Source organism: Nilaparvata lugens, chromosome 3 (assembly GCF_014356525.2).
Source record: "Nilaparvata lugens isolate BPH chromosome 3, ASM1435652v1, whole genome shotgun sequence".
Lineage (NCBI taxonomy): Eukaryota > Metazoa > Arthropoda > Insecta > Hemiptera > Delphacidae > Nilaparvata > Nilaparvata lugens.
The window spans coordinates 58,464,386-58,491,156 of record NC_052506.1 but is presented as its reverse complement, the minus strand read 5'-3'; the positions used below and the strand labels follow the sequence as shown (position 1 = coordinate 58,491,156).

The 26,771-nt window shown below is 33.3% G+C and overlaps 1 protein-coding gene across 9 annotated transcripts in view; it reads left to right on the top strand.

Moving 5' to 3' along the window:
- LOC111053962 (protein enabled) overlaps positions 1-26,771 on the top strand; it is an 84,456-nt gene that overhangs the window by 20,242 nt on the left and 37,443 nt on the right. For 2 of the 9 annotated variants that reach the window (XM_039424151.1, XM_039424145.1), the window contains exons 2-4: positions 5,556-5,702; positions 16,579-16,634; positions 25,619-25,675. The exons of 2 other annotated variants lie outside the window; for them this stretch is intronic. In XM_039424151.1, the coding sequence (XP_039280085.1) occupies positions 16,618-16,634; positions 25,619-25,675 (74 nt within the window). In that variant the 5' untranslated portion in view covers positions 5,556-5,702; positions 16,579-16,617. The remainder of the gene's footprint in view (positions 1-5,555; positions 5,703-16,578; positions 16,635-25,618; positions 25,676-26,771) is intronic. 5 more of the 9 variants (XM_039424147.1, XM_039424154.1, XM_039424146.1 and 2 more) reach the window with 4 other exon arrangements.

Below are 26,771 nucleotides of genomic sequence, written 5' to 3'. Positions count from 1 at the left end.
GGGAGGGTTAAGTGTAAGAAAGGGCCGACTGCACCCTAACTTCGCCCTCCTAGATCAAAAATAAAAGCAGTCATTCTATTCTATCAGGTATGCTATTTTAGTATGGGGTATCTCAACAAAATTTGAATTCAGATTCCTTTGTTAAACAAAACAAAATTCAACTTACGTTCTAGCGTTAAAAATAAATACCAGTAGCAGTACCCTAAAAATGACCACAGAGTGCCTTTTTCATGACATTTGCGCCCGGACTATATATTTAGTCTGTAATTTGTTATTAAAGTTTGATTAATGTTCAATTGTTTATAGCATTGATAAATGTTATTGATAAATGTGGACGTGTTCAAGTACAAACCTCTGACTTCATAGACTCAGCTACAAATCTTTTATTACCACTTGTCAATTAGTGACTCAGATCTTGAAGTGTATCAATCTGCACGTTCAATAATTTAATTGATTTTTCTTTGACCATCAGTATTGGAGAATTGTAATGCAAAAATAGAGTTTGCCATTGTAAATGATAATAGGTTCCTCGTAAAATAAAGTTTATTGTTCGCTTACCACTATAAATATATGAAAGTTTTAATGCTTTGTGTGATCGCGTTTTATGAATTACTTTGAATGATTGTCACGTTCGGTTGTTATTGGCTTGTGACAAACGTGTCAAGCTCATGAATTGTGCTGTAGCGAACAATCAGTAGATACCTTCAACGTCATTTCAAGATTTAACATTTCCTGAATAACATTGAATAATGAAAATTATTATTAAAGTAGTTTTATAAATTATTTTCTGAGATCGTGGTCACCTCAAAATCCATTTTGAAAGAATTTTACCTATATTGTGGATTATGGCTGCAAGAGATAATCCTTATTGTTAGTGAGGCAGTTGAAGTGGTTGGTCAAACTATTAGTGCGATATAAATCAGTTGAGAGTGAAGCTGAAGAGCATCCGCGACTGGTGACCGTTTGTAAGTCCGTATTTATCTACTTTCAAAAGTGTTCTTTCAAAATCAGTTAACGAGAGAGGAGAGGTATGTAACTCACCTAAAACTGTAGCCTCATTATTTTCTATCAGTATCTCTTTCCACAAACCACGAACAAGTATTCAACTTAAATTGGCATTTCTAAATACTCTTGAAGCAGAGTTGTTAATCTTTTTCCCCTCATAGACTAATCTGTGTGTGGGGAACTGTACTAAATAGTAGTATAAAATGATAATAAAGAAAATTCCTATCAGTAGCTAAGCAAAGTCAAAGAAAGAAAAATATTGAAGAAAACACTAACTTTTCATTAACAACTTGAGAGATTGATAAGATAAGAAAAAAATGAAATCAGCAATAAAAAAGGAAGAAAATCCTCAATACATGCAGATGTGGAAAATTGTTTTTGTTAAGCAACATTAACATTCATAATTCGTCTGTTCATCTTTACAATGTAAGTTAAAAAACTGTCTATCTTCAATTCACCAACTGGCTTTAATATATTACATATTGTTAGTTTACTTTCAACTGGTTTTGTGTGACCGGACTTTACTTTGTATGTAATACCATTTGCATTCTAAGAACGAGGAGAATTCATTAGACAGGTACCGTAGACCTATGTTATTGGTTGTTAAGTGGTGTTTGATGGAAACATGAAAGTAAAGGTGATCAGGTGCTGATCAAAACCAATTCATACAGTATAGCGATGAGCGGAAAGTTGTGTAATGTAAAGTAGCAATTAAAAATAAGATAATTGTTAAAAAATTCAATAATAGTAGGTTGGCACTGGACATTTCACTATAAAATACAAACCAAACATTTATTTGACATGTGAAGTAAGAATTTGATCGATGATTAGTGACCCCTGGGCCCTGTCTGTCTTGACGCCGGTTTGACCTCCATTCCAACAGATTTACTGTGTGTACAGATGTAATGGTATTCGTATTCTTATCAATTTTCTGTTGCATTTACGCTAAACAAATTTCGATTACTACTGTTGTATTTCTTCCTGTTATCAGTGATATGTAATACTTGGAAATGAATTATGATTTTTTGTTCTTTCAAATGCGCATAGTTGACCGAGCGAAGTGAGGTCTAAGATTCAAGTCGACGGTTTGGCATTTCTCTTAATGTTTAAATGTTTATATGTTGCGCATTTACGGCGAAACGCGGTAATAGATTTCCATGAAATTTGACAGGTATGTTCCTTTTTTAATTGCGCGTCGACGTATATACAAGGTTTTTGAAAATTTTGCATTATTCAAGAATAATATAAAAAGAAAAAGGAGCCTCATTCATACGCCAATATTAGAGTAAAAATCAGACTATAGAATTATTCATCATAAATCAGCTGACAAGTGATTACACAAATGGAGAATTGGAGAAGCCAGTCTATTGCTGTATTTCCATAAGGTTTAAAGTTTCAATCAGGTACTTGTGGATGAGAATACTGCGTGAGGTCTACTGTTCACAGAACTACTAGTATAAAATAGCCCCACTTTTTCTTCTTCCATGACAATTTTTAATCTAAATTTGAAGTTTGTATACTTGCTATTCCAAGCTCTTCCGATTTCCAATCCCATGTATCATACCATGGCTTACTTTACATAGCTTACTCTATTTTTAGTAGGCTGTGATCATACACATTTATCTAACACTGATAAATATGTATGTTAATGCTAGAAAAATAAAAGTGATGTTTGTATTAATAATAATAAATCAGAATCAGCAGCGGATTAATGTAAGGATCATTGAATAATTATTCTATCTATCTATCTATCTATCTATATATATATATATATATTTATTTATTTCAATCAAAGTTCTTAGAAATTATAACAAAACATTTACTTTTTGCTAAAAACAAACTTCAATTTCAAAAATCTGGTGTGGCGCACTCACACAACGTTCCTTGCCGTTATGAAAATTTATCACCTGACGCTACTGTTCAAGTCTTAAGTCTACTATTCAAAGATCTGAGCCAGCTGGTGGCAGGACAATAACGCTTGAGGCACACGAGATCTGCTATCTCTTCATAGTGAATCATTTAATAGAATCAACAGTTGACAACCGTTTGCAATTGAATAACCACATTTTTTGAATTTCGATCTTATTTTAAATTTTAGGTGAAAATGTTACTGAACATTAATTGTAGAGATTTTCATGCTCAATCTTCTCCACTTGGAGTTTTTTGTTTAAATTGTATTTGAAGCCTGATAATTGGGAATCTAAAATCAAACTTTGTATATATGGGGTGGAGCTCCTGAAATTTTTACAGATATGGGACTTCTGGCAGTTGATAGAGCTTATCAATGCCAATTTTAGGTATAAATTTGATCAAAATCGTTGGAGCCGTATTCGAGAAAATCGCGAAACACCCTGTTTTTGACAACATTTTCGCCATTTTAGCCGTCATCTGGAATTGCATTTGATCGAAATTGTTTGTGTCATATTGTAAGGACCTCAAGTTCCAAATTTCAAGTCATTCCGTTAATTTGGAGATGAGATATTGTGTACACATATACACACACACACACACACACACACATACACACACACACACACCACACACACACACACACACACACACACACGCGCGCACGCACGCACGCACGCACGCACACGCACGCACACATACACATACATACAGACCAATACCCAAAAACAACTTTTTTGGACTCAGGGGAACTTGAAACGTATAGAAATTTAGAAATTTGGGTACCTTAATTTTTTTCGGAAAGCAGTACTTTCCTTACCTATGTTAATAGGACAAGGAAAGTAAAAACATTATTTGTAGGCCCACTGTACTTATGGATATTTGATATTTCTTAATAACTGATGTGAGAATGTTCTTACAGCAAAGAAATCTGGACTGGGAATCCAGTAGGCTACTGTCAGATACCATTAATAACATTCATAAATAGCTATTCCTACCCACAAGTGAAATACGATCGAGATGGTCTAGTCTACCTTTTCCTTTCTTTCTTCAGCCATACAAGGTCAAGTAGGTACTCTAGACTGGATCAGGCCCGCCCACTCCAATTACTGACACATCTATCTGGAACCCTTTTAAGGTCCTTATCGTCGAACCCAAGTAAAGTCATTGATAATGTATGCCTATGTATGCTATTTCATAGCGATCGGTAGCCTACGTGCTACAAACAAGGAGGATGAAAATTATGGTACTTTAAGTTGAGTGTGTATACCCAAAGTGAGGTATTTGTGAGTATTTCACACAGTTCAACTGTGTGTAATATATTATATATATATATATATATATATATATATATATATATATATATATATATATATATATAATATATATATATATATCATATTTCCCTAAAACGTATGCTGAATATGGCTTCAAAAACTATTTTTTCAAATCTATTTTCCAACCTTTAGTTAATAAGTGTTTGGACTTTGGAGGTGTTTCAGATGATAACTTATTTTCTAGAATCTATAGTGAAGTCCACGTTATAATGGCAGTGGAGAAAGATACAAGAACAACGTTACCGATCCTCTGTCTTGTCAATGCCTTCTATAGATAGTAGCTTATACAGGTTTAAATTAATATTAACTGTTCATTCTCGTTTAAAATAATCAATTAGGCTATATTTTATTAAGCAAGAAATTATTATTTTCAATAATTTCATAATGACTATTCATAATTGAGATGAAATATTTAATCAATTCTACATTGTTAAAAGACGATCTGGCAAGAGAGCAAAGTGACAAAGAGATAGCGCTATCCACTTTGGTGAAGAATGATAGACAAGGATAGCAATAGCCATTGCTTATCAAACACTGCTATTTTAACGTGGACCTCACTATAGAATATTGCTAACCTCCATTGTAAGAAACAATTTTAAATCTAATTAATATTAGGGTCCCATTACATCTGCATAAATTTTCTTGATAAGGCTAGCGCAATTATGTGTTCCGTCGAGTTAACAAACGTATTTTGCAAGATATGCAGACTTGCTTGTAAATCTATGCATATATGTACATATTTGATATCAAATCTATTTGAGTGGCATACTTTTGTTCTTTATTTATTACTAGCAGGGTACCCGTGCTTCGCTATGGGAATTAAATGATCAGATTATTTTTGTAAAATATTTATAACCTGAATTCTACCAAAGCCGTTATAATCGTTTTTGAGATCCATCATACAAAAAGAATTGCTTGCTGAATATAACTTGAATAATAAATTAATATAGTCTCGTCAAACTGACCGTTTCAAGTTTCATTCAAATACATTTCTATAATACTTAGTTACCCAAAAATATTTGTAAGTGTGATGATTAGTTGCGTTGCTATCACCTCAGTTTGAACAACACATTCAACTCTGTTGAAATATACATTCAACTGCGTATTTTAAAAAGCAATCAATAGGTCCTTTTGCAAAGGTCTTTTTGCAAAGCAATCAAGGTGATGCCTTATGGTGTCACCCAGTTGCTCTTATGCACTCATCTTGACATCGGGGAATATTTTCATTGAATCATGCAATGTTTTCAAATTATATTGCTAAATTTTATAACCACAGCTGTTAATTTTCTCTCTTCCTCTCTTTAGTTTTCAACAAACGATGGAAATTCCTGTTTAAATAAGCTGCTACTTGGATGATCAATTTTTCCTCTCAAGTTATCTCAGAGATGAGACTCAGCTCAAATTTTTGTATCACGGACCTACAAGGAGCATCTTATGATCTGCCCTCTATCGGTAATAAATAAAGAAATTAGGCCTCAGCTTGGCATGAAAATTATTGAGTCTAATCATTTGAATTATTAATTGATGTGTTGGAAGTGCTCTGTAGAATAGTAGACTAATTGCAGCGAATTTTGTGGAATATTGGGCAGGGCTTAAGAGTCGACCTCGACTTTATCCATTGGCAATTAATATTTCTCGTTGACATTTATCAAATTAGCAGTGATCATGCTATTTTTGCTTTTGCTTGATGCAATTGAAAATAGAATTCCAAATCAAGTTTATTTGGAATTGGTTGACTCTGGTATCCATGGATCTCTTGCTTATTCTGGAATTTATGGCATAGCCTATCGCTTAAGCTGGTTTACACCGAAGTTATTGACAAAATGTTGACTACTCAATCCTTATCAAATCAAATCAAATTTTATTTGCCATTTCACATATAATACAAAAACAATGATAAATTTTAAAACAAAGTTAAGCAAGATAGACAATCAAAGTATTCATATAAATAAAAACTTTGTTACACAAAATAACATAATAGGCGCTGCCTGCAAAACCAAGGGTTTGAGTGCTGGCAGCGAGTACCAAAAAAATTCATAAAAAGTACAATACACAAGTGAAAGAGAAGAAAAATTAATACAAATATGTATGACAATAAAAATGTACAGAATAATGATAATATGAGAAAAGTTGAAGTGTAATACAAATGGAGTAAGTTACTGCTATATTAAATTTTATGATTTGTTGCTGTTATAAGTCAATGTTGATATATATTGTGTTGGAAGGAATATATCTTGAGAATTGATACAATTATTGATGAACTGTAGTTAGTGAAATGAGATGATGGTGATATTTAATATTATATTATGTTTGTAAGAATTGAGAAGTGTTTATTGATTTTATCCACTCTGCTATTTTTTTTAGGATTTGCTTTTGTTGTTCTATTTGCTATTAAGTTTTCTGGTAGCAGGTTGATGAGTCTATTGCAGATGTAAGGAAATTGTCTTCGGCATACAGTCATGTCAGTTCTGTTAATATGATAATTATCTTGCATTCGAAAATTGTAGGTTCGAGCTTGAGGTGTAAATAGATTTCTGTTTTTAATTATGTACAATATTATGTTTTTCACAAATAGTTGCCTAACTGTTAAAACTGGGAATTCTGTAAAAAGGAGATTTGTAGGGTAACGTCTGGGTCGACCAAGTGCTGCTTTAATTAAGTGTTTTTGAATTAAGGAGATTTTGTTAAAATGTACGTCCAATGCCCCACCCCATACCCTAATGCCATACTGTAATACTGACTGGGCGTAAGCAAAGTAAATTAATAGTAATATATTTAAATCACCTAACCCGTTTAACCTGTAAAATTTATGTATAATATGTTTCATTTTTTTACATATATTAACTTATTATTTACTTATGAGACCTTTGAGTTTCTTCAAATCAGATGTGATGGTCCTGTATAATTTAAATAAATCTCGGGATCGTATTATTTTCAAAGACTTAACAATCACTGTTGTATCGCTGATTTATCCAACTTATTCGATGAAGAATACAGTTGGTTGATAATTTTAATAATAGGTCAATAATGATAATAAAATAGAATATAACAAGATTGGTCATGCATGGAGATAGGATAATAAATGAAAAGCACACCATTCAATGAACATAAACATGTAATTACATGAAAAAATCAACGAGCAATAAATAAAAAATATAGAACAACAAATATAAAAATAATATGAGAATAGATATATATTGAAAATTATCACAGATAGCTCACAGCTTTGTTCCTTAGCACAAAATATTACAATGTGCTTCTTTAATCAGCAAACATATACTTTTAAATTACACAGCTCAGTTATCGACTTGCTGTTGCTTGTCAAATAAAACTTATAAATCTTTCTTTCCAAATTAATATAAATAATATGAATATTAAAATATATCTCAGGGCTTGGGTTTGGCCTGTGGTGGAAATCAGATAAATCAATTTATGAACATGAGCTTCATAAAAATCTTTATAAATTACTGATAAAAAAGATGGTTAAGTGAGCATATAATATAATATATCAAAAATCAATAAATATTTCATCTGTGTATACCTAAACATTTAAATATCATAGATTGTTCTTAATAATATTCCCTTTATGTTTTAATATTTGCGCAAATTCCAATATTAATTTCAACATTTAAATAACCATTCGACGAGCTAGCTTTATTTGATTGTGATTTACTCATAGCACTGAGGGCCTCCTTAATAACTTTTTCAATTTAAACTCACATGTCGAAATTCACAATTTTGATGGCATTCCAAATTTGTTTCAATGTCCTCGACCTTCCTGGTGGGCTGCTGTCGTTTCCTTCTAGGGGATTTTTTGATTAATGACTCCTGTTATAATGCAACTTCACTGAGTCTAATACAATTAATTTATAAATTTTTCGCCACACTGCACAGAAAGCAGCTGTTTTCCAGTCCCTACATAGATCTGGAAGACCTTGTTTGCAGACGACTCTTGTCTGATGTAAGAACCAGGTTTCTTTTCCGGTCTAGGCCAGAAAGTGTTCTCTTTCCAGCCGCTTGGAAGTCCGTAGTTGATAAGTCATCCACTAGATTGGGCAAGTGTCCACTTTCTTCATCAAAGTGACCATGATTTCAGTTCGAGTTTCGAATCAAACTAATTCAGCAGTCACTTTGCAACCATTTTTATTCAATTATTTATTGTTGATTAGTTCATTCCAAATTTTCAAAAATGCTTGAAGATGATGACGCCTGTGATATTCCAAGTGAAATTTAAAAAGAATCTGAAATCCCGACTGCAAATCTTCTACCACTAAAATCAAGAGATAGGTACAATAACAAGTATTCTTTATTTATTTTGTCAGCAATACCTGTAGTGTGGCGAAAAATATCGTTTGCACCATGGGCAAAAATGTTTTTCCAGCTCTCAATCTTTTCTAGTCCTTGGCCTACGGCCTCAGACTTGAAAACCGATTTCGAGCCGGAAAAATCTCATTTTCTGCTCTAGGTGCAAAATATACCATTAACTTTAGATACTAAAATGTGCAAATATTAAAAAGGGATCTTGTGCTCTATAAATTGTTGGCTGTTCCCGGTGACCTCTAGCAAGCAAGTGGGCTTAGATCTACCCCTATTCTTTTCACAACCATACTTCCGTATTTTTGAATTTGCATATAATTCAAATATCCACTCTAATTGGTGCTATCCCTAGCCTCACTACTATGCAATAAAATGATTCAATGTAGTCCGTGTTAATCTGCTAGGTTACCGCATAAAGAGCAAATATTATTGTTTTAATTATTCATTTTTTACCTGTTACATAAATCTGGGTACTGTATAGTTTACAAATTCTTATCGTTTATATAATAAATAATGTATATTATGAATTAATTCGCTTTACCGCTGGTCAGTTACTGTATTTTGATTGGCGTATTCTAAACTTACAAATGTATTCATGTGCTGAGTAAGGTGTATCCCATTTCTTTAATATTTTTATTTATTTTATACATTTTGTCCATGCGCGTATGACATAATAAATATTTTTGTATTTTCTAAAACGCTCTTTCTTTTACATTGACATGCCATGCTTGTTACTAACCCTCTGATACTAGTTTAAGCGAATGCTATTTGTATGCAACTAAATTTGCCACAGGTGTCTGGCTAATTCTCAATTTATATGGCTCGACCAATTATTTAGGTTGCCGACTAGTAAGTACCAAAGAACCTAACCTCAAAATTTATTATTTTATATTATTAAATAAATAGTAATAATATTTTCCTTTTCATTTGGCTGTTCAAACTGTAGCCTGGATAACCGTTATTGTCTAATCTTGAGTTTGTTGACATTGTATCTAGCAATATAGCTGTTTGCTTGAGACCTATAAATTCTTTCCATTCAATGATTTTGATAACTATTCAAAATATCTTATTACAGTGTAAACGCAGCTTTACTCTTCGTTTCACTTATTCAAAAGAGTAAAAGCAGCCAATCCACTGATTCTTTCTTCTATGGAAGTCCATTTATATATAAGAGTCCATTCATAATAATTAGTCTAACATTAAATATGGCTGATTTCTCATGTCCTAAGCTTTACTACCATAAATATTAAAGTGGGAATTTTCAAGTGGACATTTTAATGTTAATTTGAATAATTCTGAATAGAGTTTATTCAATCACTTTGATTATTGTTGACTACCATTATATGATTTCTTTCTTTAATCATAGCTTGAAACCAAAAGCTTACGGATAAAAATTTGAATGTAAATTAACATGTAACTTAATTTCTGAAATAGTATAAAAGCATAAAAAAATTATTGCAAAAAAAGAAATTATAATATCATTCATAGTTCATACAGAAATGTTCTATCTAATCAAGGTAAATTGAGATTAATTCCCAGAGGAATGCAAAAATTTCCCTCACAAAGGCCCGGTTGCACAAAAGCCGGTTGAATATTAATCCTGATTAATTTCACTTGAACCAAATCAGAGAAGACCATTTCAAAAAGATGGATCAACTGGAATTTATTAGGATTGAAAATAATCTGGCTTTTTTGCAACCGGCACTAAGTATCTGATTGAATGATTACAAAAGTTTAACAGCTGAGTCATAATTTTGACACAGTCCCACACACATGAACTCGCTCACTCACTTCCATCATCAACAGACGACGAAATAATTATTATCAGCTGTTTTTCCAAGGATGAATAATAATTATCCTTTCAATGTCCTTCAGCGAGTTTTTCCAGGGATGAGACCTAGTGCAATCGAATCTTTATATTATAAACCTACTATGCTCTGAATTTCGTGAGAATCGTTAGAGCCGTTTTCAAGATCCGGTGAAATACAAACATATAAACAAAAATTGCTTGTTTAATAGTATAGGATGAAAGGAAATAGGACCAGCTGATGGAATATTATGTTTTTTTCGATATAGTTTTCAGCTGATTTTGAAACATGAAAATATCAGGTCCAGTAGCTCAAAAGCCTGTTCAATTTCAATCATGATTAAATTCCATGAGAACTAATCAGAGCAGGGGTTTTTTCAATAGAAGGCTTCTTTGATTGGTTCTCGTGGTATTTAGTCCGGATTAGGAATTAACAGACAGGACAACTGGCTCTCTCAAGGCCATGGCTGCGTAAAAACATTGAGCAACAGAGCAACCAATACAAAAGAAGCTGAAGAAATTAGTCGCATTTCTATCACCTCACAATGAACATCAATTCAACTACCATATGTTTGGAGAGATCGATTTTAAATTTATTTTGCTATCTTCCGGTCACTTTCTGTACCTATTCTTCCAGATGTTCCATGAATGCAATGTTTTAAAATAAGATCGCTAAATTTGGTAACTCAACTACATCTATTATAATCTTTTTTACTTGCTCACACTTTTTTTCTCACGTTTTCAACAGAGTATGGAAACTTTATTTGATCAGCTGCTACTTGAGGGACCAATAATCCTTTCTGAAAGAGCTTCAGCGATTTTTCCCAGAGTTGAGACCTGTTCCAAAATATTTTTTTATTGCAAACGTACTCTATTCCTGATTTAATAAAAAAAATGTTAGAGGCGTTTTCGAGATCCGTCAGACATACATACATATCCGCAAACACACATATTTAAACAGAAATTGTTCGCATAGTATAATTGACTTCAATGATTATTATTTCATTTAATGAGAGCTTATTTCACATAATAATAACAACGGGTATAAAAAGCGAAAATATCAAACATAATTGAAATCTAAACTAATAACAGCTGGCATAAAAAGCAAAAATGGCAATCTAATTATGAAATCGAAACAGTAGCTATCATCTTCATCTGATCTAATGTAAACAAATTATAGTAAGATTCACATCAATATGTCAACATTATTTGAATGGTGAGCATTGATGCTATTAATGAGGTATACTGACAGTTTCAAGTGAATATCAACGAACTGTTATGCATAATATGAATATTATTCTCCAATATTTTTATCGAAAGCTACCTTCTATTTTCTTTGGTAACAATACTAATGCTTGGGAATAATTGATTCATGGGAAAAGCGCCTTACTTCTATGGAAGATATTTTTACATTAGGAAAAGCAACAACAGCTATTTGGCCGTTTTAATAAAAAACCCCTTTCTTTCGTCAAGTTAAATTCTGGCCGAATTTCCTCATTCTTTGCACACAGATTCCACAACTGACACTTCTGAAGTTTTAAAATACCCTCCATTCATCATACTGCGTCATCGAAATTGTTTAAGCTGTTCACGCGATCTGTCAGATATACAAACAAAATTAGTCTTGATAGAATAGGATCAATTGATAGAAATCCCGTCATAAAAGTTTGTTTTATGAAACATAAAAATTATCTATACTACCAGGAATAGAAATAAAAATATTTATTCTTATATTTATATTCTAATATTTATAAATCTGATTACCCTTTTTAAAATTATTCAACACGACATGTTTCGGCTATAAATAATGCCATTATCAAGTGATTGGAAAATAAATAATAATATAATATTCTCAGGAATAGCTCTGATTGAAGAGCAGTGCCCAATAAATTTTTCCGCGATAAATGCATTTTAATCTTCAACTTGGTGCCAACCTAACAGAGTTAACTCAACTTAATGCCAACCTGACAATTATTAATTTGGTTACCAGTTAACAACTGTTTCGAAGAGGTACTCTCTCTCTCTAGATTATAGTTCTATATTAACATTATGGTATGGACATTTCAATTATAATTAAGAGATTGGAATATGAAGAATATACTTGCTAAAAGACGAACTTTAAACCCTTAAAAACCACCCTTAGAGTTAAAATATCGGCAAAAGATTTCTTAGTGAGCACCTAGGACTAATAAGGAAGCTATATTTCAAGTTTTGTTGCAATCCGTCCAGTAGTTTTCCAGAAATCGTGATCAGTGAGTCAGTGAGATAAGAATTTTATAAGTATAGATTTCAACCTTCAAAATTTAAAATTTTAAGTTTATGTTGTTTGTGATTGAAAATTGAATTACAAAAGGGAAAACATGAGCTTATTGTGTTGAAAAAAATATCAAACATTTTGGAGACTAGGGAGGGAGGAAGGAAACTTTTTGTAGTGGGAATAGTTACTTTTTACATTTGTTATAATTCGAATAAAACTTGGTGATGCGAAGGAGCGAAGTCGTGGCACAGATGCAGGCCGGACGTCAGACACGAAACACGATAGCCGAAGTAAGCCAACCTGATAGCTGATGTGGAGGAGTGATTCCAACGACACACAAAGCTGTTCCGCTTCTTCGTCTGCTCTGCGTCTCGCATTACTCGATAACTGCTTGGCTCGGCAATATGATAACCTGGGAACAAGGGTGCCAAAGGTCACCCTTCTAACCTGGTGGTCACTTCTCAGTACAAATTACTCATATCCTACAATCGAATTAATATTTTTATATACTACTTCAATGATAAATTTGGTACTCAGGTATTAGGAATAGCGTTTTAGCGAGAAGATCTCACAAGTGTCCATCGTGTTCCCCTGTCTTCGAACATTCTTCTGTACAGTGCTATGTGCATGCATCTTGGTTCGTTTTTACCGAGACATCATTATTGATTTGTGAAATTTTCTAATAATGATGAATGAATGAGATTATATGAATGGACGACTCGCCGTTGTTGGAGAATTTGTTATTGTGTACGAAGAGACAGGTAATATAATCCAGGTTATTATGTATCATAAACTGTCGAAAATATAACATGTTACTGAAACTACTAATAAAAATATCCACATTTATATACCGGTTTTACTGCACTTCTAAAGAATGCTATCATTATCATTTATAACGTTACCAATTCTTATTTTAGTTATAATTCATGGCTCCCCCTATTCATCAATTGTTGTTGACTCACTTTGTTGATTGTTGTTGCTTAAGACAATCCTCCAAACTATTAAAAGTTATCGACTCAATGATTGAATATAGAGTAGAAGTTTTTTTTCAATTTGAAGGTTGTTGATATTAGATTGAATGATTTTTTTTGTGAAGCGATTCAATAGTATGTAGAAGTCATTCAAGAATGGGACACTTACTTACACATTAGACGAGTCTCCTGATTTCGTAAGTGCTGTTTTGTCGCTCTCATTGTTATGTGCCTCGAGCTTCCTTTATTGGTGCGCGCCCTCAATTTACAGCATCAATTATCGGTGAATGTATGAGCGCATTACAGCCAGCAGGTAGCTTATCGACGTAGAGCTTCCCATGCTGAGAACGATTCACAACTAATGTCACTGTCAACTGCCATTAGTAAATGCTTCATATTATAATACAGCATAACAAGTCAATAAATAAACTGAAAGTGATGTGCAATTTTACTGGTCTGTAACTAAGTCCAATTATCATACATTTGTATAATATCGATACCGTACAAGATACATTTGCCTAGTTCAATACTCTGAATAAGTTACTTTTGAAATTACTTTACATTTTAAATGATAACTGATATGTTCAACTGAAATAACATTGTTTACTGACAAACCTATTCCTTTTGATTGAGATTCTCACCATGAATTAATGAAATGACGTCTATTTTAAATTTGAAAGTACTTTCACACATGTACGTGTAATATTGAAGGCTCCTCCACACGTAGAGATTGGACTTGGGAATTCCGGCCGGCCGGACTGGAGGCTGATATATCATGTATGGATCAAGACTTGAGACCAACCGAGAAATTGCCAATTATAATACAGGCAGGTAGCATCATCGATCATTCAACTGAAATTAAAGTATTGCGCCATATGTTTTGTATCATATTGTACCAAGTGAAAAAATATAGTATTGCATTCCTTTTTCATAAAAAGTAATACCCCTTTCAAAACAGAAACTGGCATTCCTCTTTCAAAATTCAAGTGAAATTCATTATGCTGCGTTTACACTGTGTAACTTTGTTATAAAACATTGGTTATATAACAATTTCATCAAAAATGTTATGAATTCATTTAACTTGTTACATGTTATAAAAACTTCGTGTTTTATAACATAAATCCGTGTTTTATAACAAGTTTTCCCTTTCCCGCACGAAGTCGGTAAAAATCAAAGAAAAAGTATAACTTTTTGTTACATGTTACATGTGTTATAAGAACGTTTTACTACTTATAACATGTAACAAGTTATAGAATGGAGTTGGAATAGGTGGTGGGGGAAGTGGCTGAATCATCAGATTATTCGGAACTTTCTATCCTCAATGAGTACTGTGTTACAATTTTTCAAAAATAAGTAAAATTAGAAAAAAAATTGATTTTGATGAATTTTAGTTTTTGATCTACAATATCTTCCGATTGTCACCATTTAGATGTATAATTCAAGATTCCTCTGAGCGTAGTTTTGTGCTCTACAGGCTCTATCTTATGAAGATTTCCAGGTAAACCTGACAACAATGATCCTTGTATTTTGGAAAACACCTGAGTTTTAGCTCCATTCATCATCAGCAACTCCATTGTCACATTCAGATTTCGCACTATGATATAACTTCATTAGAGAATCATCCGTTATATGATCTTAATTTAGTGGAGAGGCACGCATAAAAATTTCAAACAATCAAAATTTCAAACACTCATAACTTTTGATACAATGATCAGATCTCATTGTACCACAGCTCATTCTTCTCAGTATGTCAAGGCGGTTCCAAATCACGCATTATAAGTGAAATTCGATCAAAAAATAGAAAATTCATCCTTGAATGTACTTTAAACAGTATTTCAATTCACAAAAAAATGACCAATTTCCATATTCAAAGCTGCATATTGTGAAATACTCAGGATAAAATTTCAAAATGTGGAAAAGTATTTCCTCTTTCAACTACAATGAAGAATACTCTTGATTCCAGTTTAATTAGACAGTCACAACCGATTTTAAAAATGGCGATCCCAGTTTTTCATTTTTTCTAAAATTCATCTTGAATCACTGTTCCCTATCATAGCACTGCCTAGACCGTTAATTTATGAGAAAAGTATCTTCGATTTCTTGATTTTTTACGATCATATTCTTCCGTGTGCAGCAACTAAAATAAGAAAAAAATTCAAATTCAATTCTAAAATTCAAGACCAAGTCTTTTTTATAATAATGGGTTACCGAGATTCATAGCTTTGATTTGTCATTTCTTTGTGTATTGAAGTACTGGTTAAGTATTGTGTTTTGTGTATTGTGTATTGAAGTACCTACACTCAGGGATGAATTTCATATTTTTCGATCGAATTCGACTCATGAAGCATTTTTTTGAACCGCCTTGACGAGCCGAGAAGAATGAGCTGTGGTACATTGACATCCGATCATTGTGACAAAAGTTATGAAAAAAAATAATAATTTTTCTTTAAATTTTGATCCTTGAGATGTGCCCTACTAATGCGCGCCCGAGGGAAGAAAAATTGATGTTTTAAGCGTTATTAATGTTATTTAAATAATCTTTATTGATCTATATCAAAGTATAATCACTTTAACTATCACCTAACTCATCGGTAGTTCATAATACGTTTCCAATCGGTAAAAGAAGTGATAAGTTTCAAATTTCCAAATAATTTTCAATAAATAAGATAGGACTATAAAGTTTGTTTATAATCTAATGCGGATTTGTACTACGTGACAGTCAATGGACATACTTTGGGTAATATAGTTACTGTAGAGACCCACAAACGGATCATTTTGTTTTATAACATGTTACAAATTCCTTTTTGTCAATCAAAACTTATTTTTCTAACAAAAGTTACTTATAACCTGTTACATATAACAAAGTTATATAACAAAGTTAGACAGTGTAAACGCAGCTTTATATGTCTAAACTTTGTTTTTGTGTGTGTCTTCTCTTTTTGACGCTTTATTCATTTTTGTCTGTGATTGTTCCAGGTGAGGAATTTATGCTAAGTAATCAAGCATACACATGAAATGGATAACTCCGGCTTGTAAGTATACATGAAAGTGACTTATAAATAAATGGAGAACCTATTGTATTGAGAAATCGGAAATCAAATAAAAATGAGTCGGCTCCAACTGATCGGAAAATATTAAGCTTATTGGTTTTTTAATGTGGTGATTAATCTTCCATTTATAATATTTTTTGGACAAAATGAACTCTAAGAATGAACTGGGTACTTTGGTGCGCAAATTTAGATTACAACATTGATTAACTAATACAATAATGCTAATATATTAATCACCACTCTACATAATCTCTTATCATCCTTCTTATGCATGTTTTAAACAACGATATTATTATAATCAGCTAGCTGGGGTTCACTTGAAAATATCGATCATTTAAGACTTTTGTAATAATATCGACTTCTGTAGGATACTATATTTTTGTTGATTAAGATCACACAGAGACATTGGGTATGTTATGAGAGGATAATGATGGGTTGATTGAGCCGAATTGCATAAAGCATATATGACAGTCTCGAGATATATTTAGGCCTGTTGTACTTGAAATAAAGTTTATTGTCTTAACCACGTATATGTGTCATCATTGCGTCCAGCTGCTTCCTTTGCGGTCCTTTCAAACAAAAATGAAGCCAGGCGTGACTGACTAGGTTGTAGCTTGAAAACACTATCAGCTTTCAATCTTACAGCTTCTCTCTGATGATAGATATGATCAAGTGTTGCCACGATGCTTTGTTATTAGTATGCTTTTGCTTCTCAAACTCCACTCAATTTTGTCGTATTCCTCCTGCTTACAGTGCTTTCTGTTAAGATATTAAATATTAAACGTTTACGAAACAAGATCAGATACTAAATGAATAGATTAGAGGTACAGAAGAGGTTGGCCCACTGGAAAAGAAAATGCAAGAAGCGAGGACGTGGATGGGATGACACCATGGGAGGAAAATGCTCATTCACTCAAAATTGACTATTTGCAAACTGTGCTAGATCAAGCTAGATCCAGTTTGATTGACTTTCTAGTAAATCTCGACGAATTTGACAATACTGTTGTTTCTGTGTATGCAGTCAGTGTTTCATCACTTTCTGAACTTTCATGGAAGGATTATAGTAGCTATTTTGCCCGTCATGTGATTCCATTATTCCCCTCAAAGAACCCATTAAAATTCATTTTCAATTTATACTGAAGAAGAGGAGATGAGTCAAAAGCCCACAATCTACAACATATAATTACGTCAATAGATCCAATGTAAGCCACTAAATTAATGACTGTAGAACTAAAGCCAATTCCCCCATCATTTTATATCTATTTAATGAGTTTTTGGTATTTTGTAGAGGATTTATTACGATGATGTTGTAGAGGAGGTATTACTTTCAAATCGCTTATTCCTATATAATCTGTTAAATCTACAGATTACAGATTAATTCCAATATATTTGAATTCAAAGTTTGTTGCAATCACTATTGTAAACGTATGTTGTCTCATGTTGAAATGTAGTGAATATTATTTTGATTCTCTTGACGTAGAAAACTTGAAAATGTTGTTTCAAGGTTCATTCAAACTTACCATTTCCTTCATCATTAGCAATATAAATGATTCTTTATTATCAGCAATCTTATTGATATCAAGTGAAAGAGTACTAGTGAGGTTTTAAAATATGTTGTAGTTAAGATCGTCAGCAATCGTGTTGATCGTGTTGATTCTTAGTTAGTCCCTTATCAGGACTAACTCTGATCACAATGTAATATTCATCAAAAATACCTTTACATTGATAACAATAAATAACTTCTACAAAATAATAGCCTACATTATAATACTAGAAAATTTTCAATAATGAAGTTGTATAAAAACAACACACTTTTTTGACGTTCAATAATAAAGTTACATAAAAATGTTAGACTACTATAAATAATATAGTATTAACTACTCTCTCAACCACCTCAGAGTTATTTTTGGGATTGCTATGATCCTGGCTCTGTAGAAATGATCATTTGTCCTTTCCATAGTCTAGCCAGTGAATTCAATTTTATGTTTCTATTCCGATTATTTATATAGTTTGAAATGAATTTTATGTTTTTCACTATCATGTTTTTTTTTAATAATGTTTCACTAGTGAGTAATTGCGATGTTGTGCAGTTCGGCTATATAGAACGCAGCAAATCTATGCAGTTGGATGGAGTGCGTTGTTCAAAAGCATCCAGAGTAGAAGAAAGAACATGGTATCCACACTTTTATTTTATGGATTTGTATGGCCATGCTTTGGGTGGGGCCGGAAATGTCTCTCACCTGTTTGGTATAATGCAGTAACTCAGCATCAAAACAGTAGGTCCACATTACACATTGTTTGAACTCAATATTTTAACATTAACATGAGGAATCTGATGTTTTAAAAACTATTTTAGTAACAAGAAACACAATGTGGTCATGGTCTCTTGGGGTTTTCAATTCAATATTTATTTGTCCAATCATAATCGATCGTTATTGAAAACTTTCCATTCCTTTATCAGCTGAGGTAGTAGACTAGTTGCGGTAGCCTATTACTAAGAAACGAAGAGCTCCTGCTACCAGTAAAGACAGAAAACGAATGAAATGATGTGAAGCGATTCAATTGTATAATACATAGACTTTAAAAAGCTGGAGTCAGAAAATTGGCATACCAAAACGAGGCGTACTCGTCGCAGTAAATATTTGCAGCAAAATAAATCTTTATTTTCTCATTTTTATAATTGGAAACGTTTTTCCTTGACGAAATGAAACATTCCTAAATAATTCAAAATATCTGAAACTTTACACTATTTTCTCTTCATTCTATTTTGTGTTTAATTTTCTCGAAATTTAATTTAAACGTGACTTTGACTATGACTACGACTACGCCCCATTTCGGAAAGCAAATTTTCTGACTCCAGCTGTTTAAAGTCTAGAACTTAGCTAAATCTCGAGCTCGGACACCGGCCCTAAGCATTACAATGACTGATTTTATTGTACATTGAATCGCTTCACATCATTTCATTCGTTTTCTGTCTCTTCTGGTAGCAGAAGCTCTTCGTTTCTTAGTAATAGGCTACCGAAAACTTTATTATCTGCCTATCCTTTATTTTGAAATTTCCCCGATTTCACAAAAAAATGTAAGCAAACTATACGAAGATTTAAATATTATACTGAATTTAATTATTGTACTAGTTTGAATAATAATTCTAGTACTGTATTCAGAGCTTTTACTTGGAGCTCAGATATCTTACTACTATATTGAAAATTATTTTTTTTTTGCAAAATATTTTTGGTTATATTCAAAAGTTTTGTATATAATCTATTGATTCTAAAGAGTTAATTGATTGATATGAAAATGGAGGAATCAACTACACCATATCAAATGATAGTAGATGATCTACATTGTCATTTTTCTCCAAAAATGAGTGTTCTGTCTGACATAGTTTGTGAAGTCAGAGATTGATTACTATAATATATAGCTAGCACATTTATCTATTTGATCACACTTCTCCTTCATTTATGAAATGATATTGAGTGGTGAGACCGGAAATCGTTATACAAAGTAACTAGATGACGGTGTGTTCTGTGTTGAGTTGAGCTCAGCTGAGCTGACGAAATTCGGTTAAGGCACGTGCTAGAGCGCTGACCTCCCCCTACCATTTTTGCAAAGGGTTTGCCTCCGTTCCTCCCCCATTGCTCTCAGCTTCCGCATCTTTCTCCATTTCTCATACCCCTGCTTTCGTTACTCGGTCACCGATCGCCACTTCTCATCGCTCCTCTCTTCTCATTCTGCCAGCGCCAGCACCTATGCTTTGCTTTTCGTTCACTATTTTTGCCCCACATTCCAGGAAATTAACATCAATAATGGGTGCGCGCACACACACACACAACTCGTATATTGTATAAATAATCAGTTTTAACTCGATTGATATACGGGGTTTCAAAAGTGCAGTATTTTATTTTTTGTTACTTTGCCAGAATAGCCTACTGTGTGTCCATGATGGATCTTGTCATCATCGACTTCCATGGATTCATCTTCTGTGCGGAACACATCTTCAATTATCCTCGCTTTCAGATTTGGTTTCATAACTATGTACTTGGCTTGTAACTTCATAAAGTTCACCAAAATATGTTGAGAAGAATGCAATGATTCATTGTCATTTTCTCATCATTTCACATATAATATAATGTACTTGTATATCCAATAAAATCATCTCTGTTCTTACTTGTAGCAAATTTGAAATCAAGTGTCCCTCTTAATAATTTTCATTGAGAACGTTTCTGACTGACTTTGTAAGACAAATAAGCTGGTAAAAACCTCACACAAATTCTATACCTTCATTTCTAAACTAGGATTTTTAAGTGCAATATTATAACCTCATTCTATTCAGTAAAAACCGTATTATTTTGAAATGAGTCGCCGTAGCTCCACTGGAGCCTTCTTCCAATACATTTGAGGCTGGAGTGATTGTGTTTAAAATTCACCAGCTCAAGCAGGTATTCGGTAGTAAGTGATGTGATAAACTCACAGCTTTCTTAGTGTTGTGACCAACTATCAACTTACTTCTACTATCTTCAAGTTACTCTCTGATACGTTGGATCCCACTTGTTACAGTGGTTCCATGCAAGGATTATAAACGTGAATTAATAAATTGTATCAGTCCTGTTTTGATGAAATAACCAAAAAGCAATTGAACTTTGTAATTAGAGCTAACGTTAAAGGACAGTAACGAATAATTTCATTCATGAGAATTTACAAGGCTTTTTATAGACTAGGTAATTTAATTTAATTCAGTTCTTTTATTGCAACTCAATCGGAAAATATAATTTTTAACTAGATAAACTTGTAAGTTTGTGTAGGTTGATGATTGTAGTGGAATGCAGAGCCGAGTTTTGAACGATGAGTTGAGAAAGTCGATGAAGTCGGTGTTTGAGCGTGTTATCAGCCACGGGAATCAGCTACCATGCTGTGGCAAGAGGCAAGAACGGTAGCAGCCGAGGAAAGATGAAAACTAAGAGATAAGTGATATGAGTGGAGGTTGAGTGGGTCATTTGAATGGGGTGAGGAGGAGACAGAGTCATCCGGATGTGATCCTTGGTTGGTAGGCCTAAGTGAGGATGATCTGGCTGCGTTCGGGATCAGGCGACTGTCGATGGTAATTGTCAACAATTTAACAATATTGTCTTAGGAGTAGGGCCGGCCGGCCAACGTGGTTGCACCAGGGAGGGGCCGCGCGTATAATCGATATCTGGGAAGAGTAGGGTGGATAGGTCGGTACTACCCCTCTAGTTGTTGGGCGGTGTCCCCTTCTTCCCCTTCCGCACTACTTACACACGTACTTCTCGCTCCTTTTCCTTCCGTCTTGCGTGCTGTCTTCACCATTCATGTCGACGGCGGCAACCGATATTCGCACCCCCACCCCAACCCCCAGCAGTCCCAAAAGCCGCGCTGCGATACAACTCACGTTCATTCAACTCTAGCATCTGAAAACACGCCAACTATATAAAATTCTACTACTTTTTCCAAGTATCAGTTAACTGATCTGTTGAATAAACTTGTAGACGTAAAATCAAATGCACTTTTTTCCTTCTCTAGATTGAACAGAAACATAAGTCGGCTCTTCCTATATTCTCACTATCGAATAAATATCGTTGCTTGAACAACACGTATCTGAAATACTGAAAATTGTTAACGAACTAGATGGTGCCTTTAGTGAAAAGTGAATTAGTTAGTAACGATAGTATAAATTTTTCATTTTAAGGGATGTTTTGCTTTATCCAAACATTCATGATTCAATGATTGAGTTTTCAGGAAACGGTTTATAAATATTAAGCGATGAATTACTGTATTTACTATTGTACTTTGTAAATCATCCTTTTTATTTGTCTCCCTACTATCGAGAAGCAATAATTGATGTTGAATTCAACTGAATTACTTCAACTGTTGCCTTCAACTGCTTACTGAAGATTATAGACTGGAAGCTCGTATCGTATTTGACGAATATGGCAAAGGCCCTCAGTTCAATTCTTTTGCAACTTTCAAAATTTAAATCGTCTACGGTTACAATGGAATCAAACAGGAAATCGCCGACGATGCAATCGATTGTAGTTGGTCTCTTGGGCTAATGGACAAGTGTGTTGAGTAAAAAGTATTCATTTTTGAAAACAAGTTGAATAAGATCATGTTTTTCAAGTAATATACTCATTGTGCTTCATCATAGAGAGGAGATATCCCATACTTGAGATACTTGAGAAGTTATCCCATGGCTTTTATGTTCCAAATTTCACTATAGGTCAAGCCGTTAGTCCTAGTAGTTCTTCGTGAAGCTGTGTGACGTTGGTAGTCTCTCATACCTCACCGTACTTACACTCTCACCCGGCCAAAACAGTAATAATCGATAGTAGTCGACAGTAATCGGCTTGAGCTAACAAAAAATTGGCTTGAAATTTGGAACATAAGCGACCTATAGGATATCTTCTCATGCTATATTTTCTCCATAGCGGTAACTTCTCTGAATAAACTAGTAGTTCTGTGAACAGTAGACCTCACGCAGTATTCTCATCCACAAGTACCTGATTGAAACTATAGACCTTATGGAAATACAGCAATAGACTGGCTTTTCCACACATCTGTGTAATCACTTGTCAGCTGATTTATGATGAATAATTCTATAGTCTGATTTTTACTCTAATATTGGCGTATGATGGAGGCTCCTTTTTCCTTTTATATTATCCTTGAAATGCAAAATTTCTAAAAACCTTGTACATACGTCGACGCGCAATTAAAAAAGGAACATACCTGTCAAATTTCATGAAAATCTATTACCGCGTTTCGCCGTAAATGCGCAACATATACAAATTTAAATATTCAAACATTTAAACATCAAGAGAAATGCCAAACCGTCGACTTGAATCTTAGACCTCACTTCGCTCGGTCAACTAAACATTGGAAACGATAGTATGAGTTTGCTCACTGGAAATGATCGAAGTTAGCAAGTTGAGTGATGCTTGGATGTGAGGCGTCAGGCGGTGTGTTGGCCTGCCTAGAGCCTACATGCTACAGCAGCTGCTCTTCAGCCTCAAGTGAACAGCTGACGTGAAGTGAACAGCTCGTGACCCGTGATCATATAATCGAGTGATCTATGAGGGGAAAAGTTTGCCTGGCTTTTTTTGGTGACCCTGTTCACCGCAAGGATAGCCTACTTGATCCCAACACTCTTCTATGAGAAATGTCAAGTTGAACTTCTCTCTTTACTCATGTTGATTTTATAGCTTGAAAATTTTTCAATCTCCTGGGTGGTTGTTTCATTGGCTGGAACTTCTCAATCCATATTATTTAACGTGACTGCTTTATCAATCATGAAATCTCTCAAAATTTCATGCATTTACCCTCAAGATACATTTACAATAACAATAGTAGAAAACAAATCAATTGAACAGTGATTTGATCATCAAACAATAAACTCCCAATCAATAAATCAACTTGTTGGATTCTGATATTTTGCTATTATTACTCTTATTCTTCAATTGTTCAATTTCTTGTTATTACTCTTATTCTTCAATTGTTCAACTTCTTGTTAATTGTCGATTTATATCATAAAAATAATTTGAATCATGATCCCTCCCTAACAGTCATGCTATGCAAATAATCTATGTTGCTTGAATATCTCGAGTTCTATTTATAAATATGTGAGTTTTGCAATTAAGTTGTGAGCTATTTAAATATTCAAATAATTTTTAATAAAAATACTAGGAAATTGTCAAAAACCACCGATTTAGTGGTAGTTAGAAAGATCGGTTTCGGTTGTTACACCATTGTCAATCTCTGATAAACTAAAACTAAATACTGCTGCTCTTGTATTCAGTTTTAATTTATCAGAGATTAACAATGGTGTAACAACCGAAACCGGTCTTTCTAAATACCAATAAATCTGGGGTTTTTGACAATTTCCTAGTATTTTTATTTAATATGAATAATTACCACAATATCAACTTCTCAACTACACAAAAAGATTCAAATAATCATTCACAACCTCAGAGAGGATTTTTCCTTGTGCTGTGTTTGTTGATAGTTTGAAATTGTTTTCTTTGTGATTCACCCCGTCAGAAAGTAATGCTTTCCTTGTTGGTGAATGATGATGGAGAATAGGTATTGAAGAATGTGTGATCTTTCGCTTTCTTCTTTGGCTCTAACTTGATACAGTAGCTGAACTTGATAGACAATTCAATCAAATACAGTTACTATTCAATGTATATTGGTTATGAGGCACTAACCAATTTAATTTCATATAATTCAATGTACATAATGTTCAATCAAATTCACATTTTATCAGTGTTCTAAATTATGATTTTCTTGTAATTGTCTACAATTGAACAGTGACACTGTTCACTACAATTTATTACATCCTAAAATTTTCCAATTTATCGTTTATGAGTAATATTTTTAGCATGCATGATTCATTATTACAGTACTCTTGAAAAGCCTGATATTTTTGTCTCATTTTATCCATAAAAAAACTTGAGCCTTTAATCCACACATACAAACTCACTTAATGCTCTAATCTCAACTTGAGACTGAAATGTGTAAAATTAAAAATACTCAATTGATCAAAATCATTGATTATTCGTGAAACCAATGTTTCGTAAACATTTGAAAACTCCCTGAATTAGTTAAAAGATTACATGAAAATTATGTTGTGGTTGAGAAATTTTGGTTCACGTTTTATTCATGTATTATATTATTATCAATGTTAAATGAAATCAAAGATTTTTGTCATAGGAATCTCTTCCTCCATTCACTTTCTATTCAGATCACACATTTCTGTAAATGGATAATCACGATTTCATTTCCTAAAATTGTAAATAATTCATTGCGATTTTTTTTAACATCAGCTCCACGTATTTCTATGTGTTTCAACAGTATGTTGTTTATATTGGATGTGCTTGCATTTGTCGAATGTGCTTTTTGGCTTGGTGAATCATTGTGTGTGCTGGTTCCGTACCAACCGACATGTTTGGTTGCAGTTGTTCTGCTGACCAGTTGCAGCCTTCTGGCACTCTCACACAAGACGCTCGCAAAAGGTACCATACTTTTGCCTAGCTTCATGTTGTGCGTCATGTCTTATCCACTTGCACATTATCTGTTAATCACTAGCAGTGTAACAGAATCTTTTTTTAAGCTGCATGACTTCTACTTGGCTAAATGCATGTGATGTAAATTTTATCTTGTTAATTAATTATTAGACCCCGGGCTGAAAAACTCGCTCAAAATGGCACTAATATTTTGTCAGGTGTTCGTTCTATTGAAAGCAGTAGAAATCATCAACCTTCTGATTCGCGATTTTTAATTAATTGCATGCAATTGATTATCCAATTTAATGACAGCCCATTTGTGATTTTTAATTGATTGCATGCAATCTATAATCCAGCTGATAGCTGAATTGTGACTCGTAATTCTTAAATTACTACATTTTTTTCTTATGCACGTTCAATGTTATCCTGATAGATCTTCAAAAAGAACAAAGGAGTGAGTCAATCTCGTTGCTAATTTGAAGTTGATTGATGGAAGCATTCAAAAGTTATCGTCGAACAAACCCACAAATCTACAAGCCTCAATTCAAAAGTAAGAAATCGCCACGCTTGTTCAACAATTCGTGCAAACGTTCACATTTAATTTATGATATTGAAACGTTTATTCCATTACTCAAAGTGGGGACAGAACACAGAGAGACTTTTAGCAGAGATGACAGAAATAATCTTAAATAAAATATTTCTTTACTTTATGCTCCAAGTGAAATTTCTTGTAATCTCTAATTGAGTACAAAACCTTCATCCTCTTTTGATCTGCTCTTAATTCTATTATGTATTTTTGTATAAATTTTGCTGGCTTCAATAAAGCTTTGGTCATGATTCTCTGCATTTCTTCAGTGTACTGTTTTCACTATAGTTGATTGATTGGCTTGTTTATATTTCTTGTGAGCATGATATTTGGGCATGAGGGAATCTTGTAAACCTGTGTTTTCAGCTAGTGGTGTGATGACTCTTCCTTGTATTTTCATTTTGGAATGTTTGATGTTTGTGAAAGAAAACCTTAGTTTTTTCAATTTAAGAAGAGAAATTCATGAATATTATAACACGAGATCTGGTGGTCGGATAGATTCGAGTCGGGTCAGGCTTG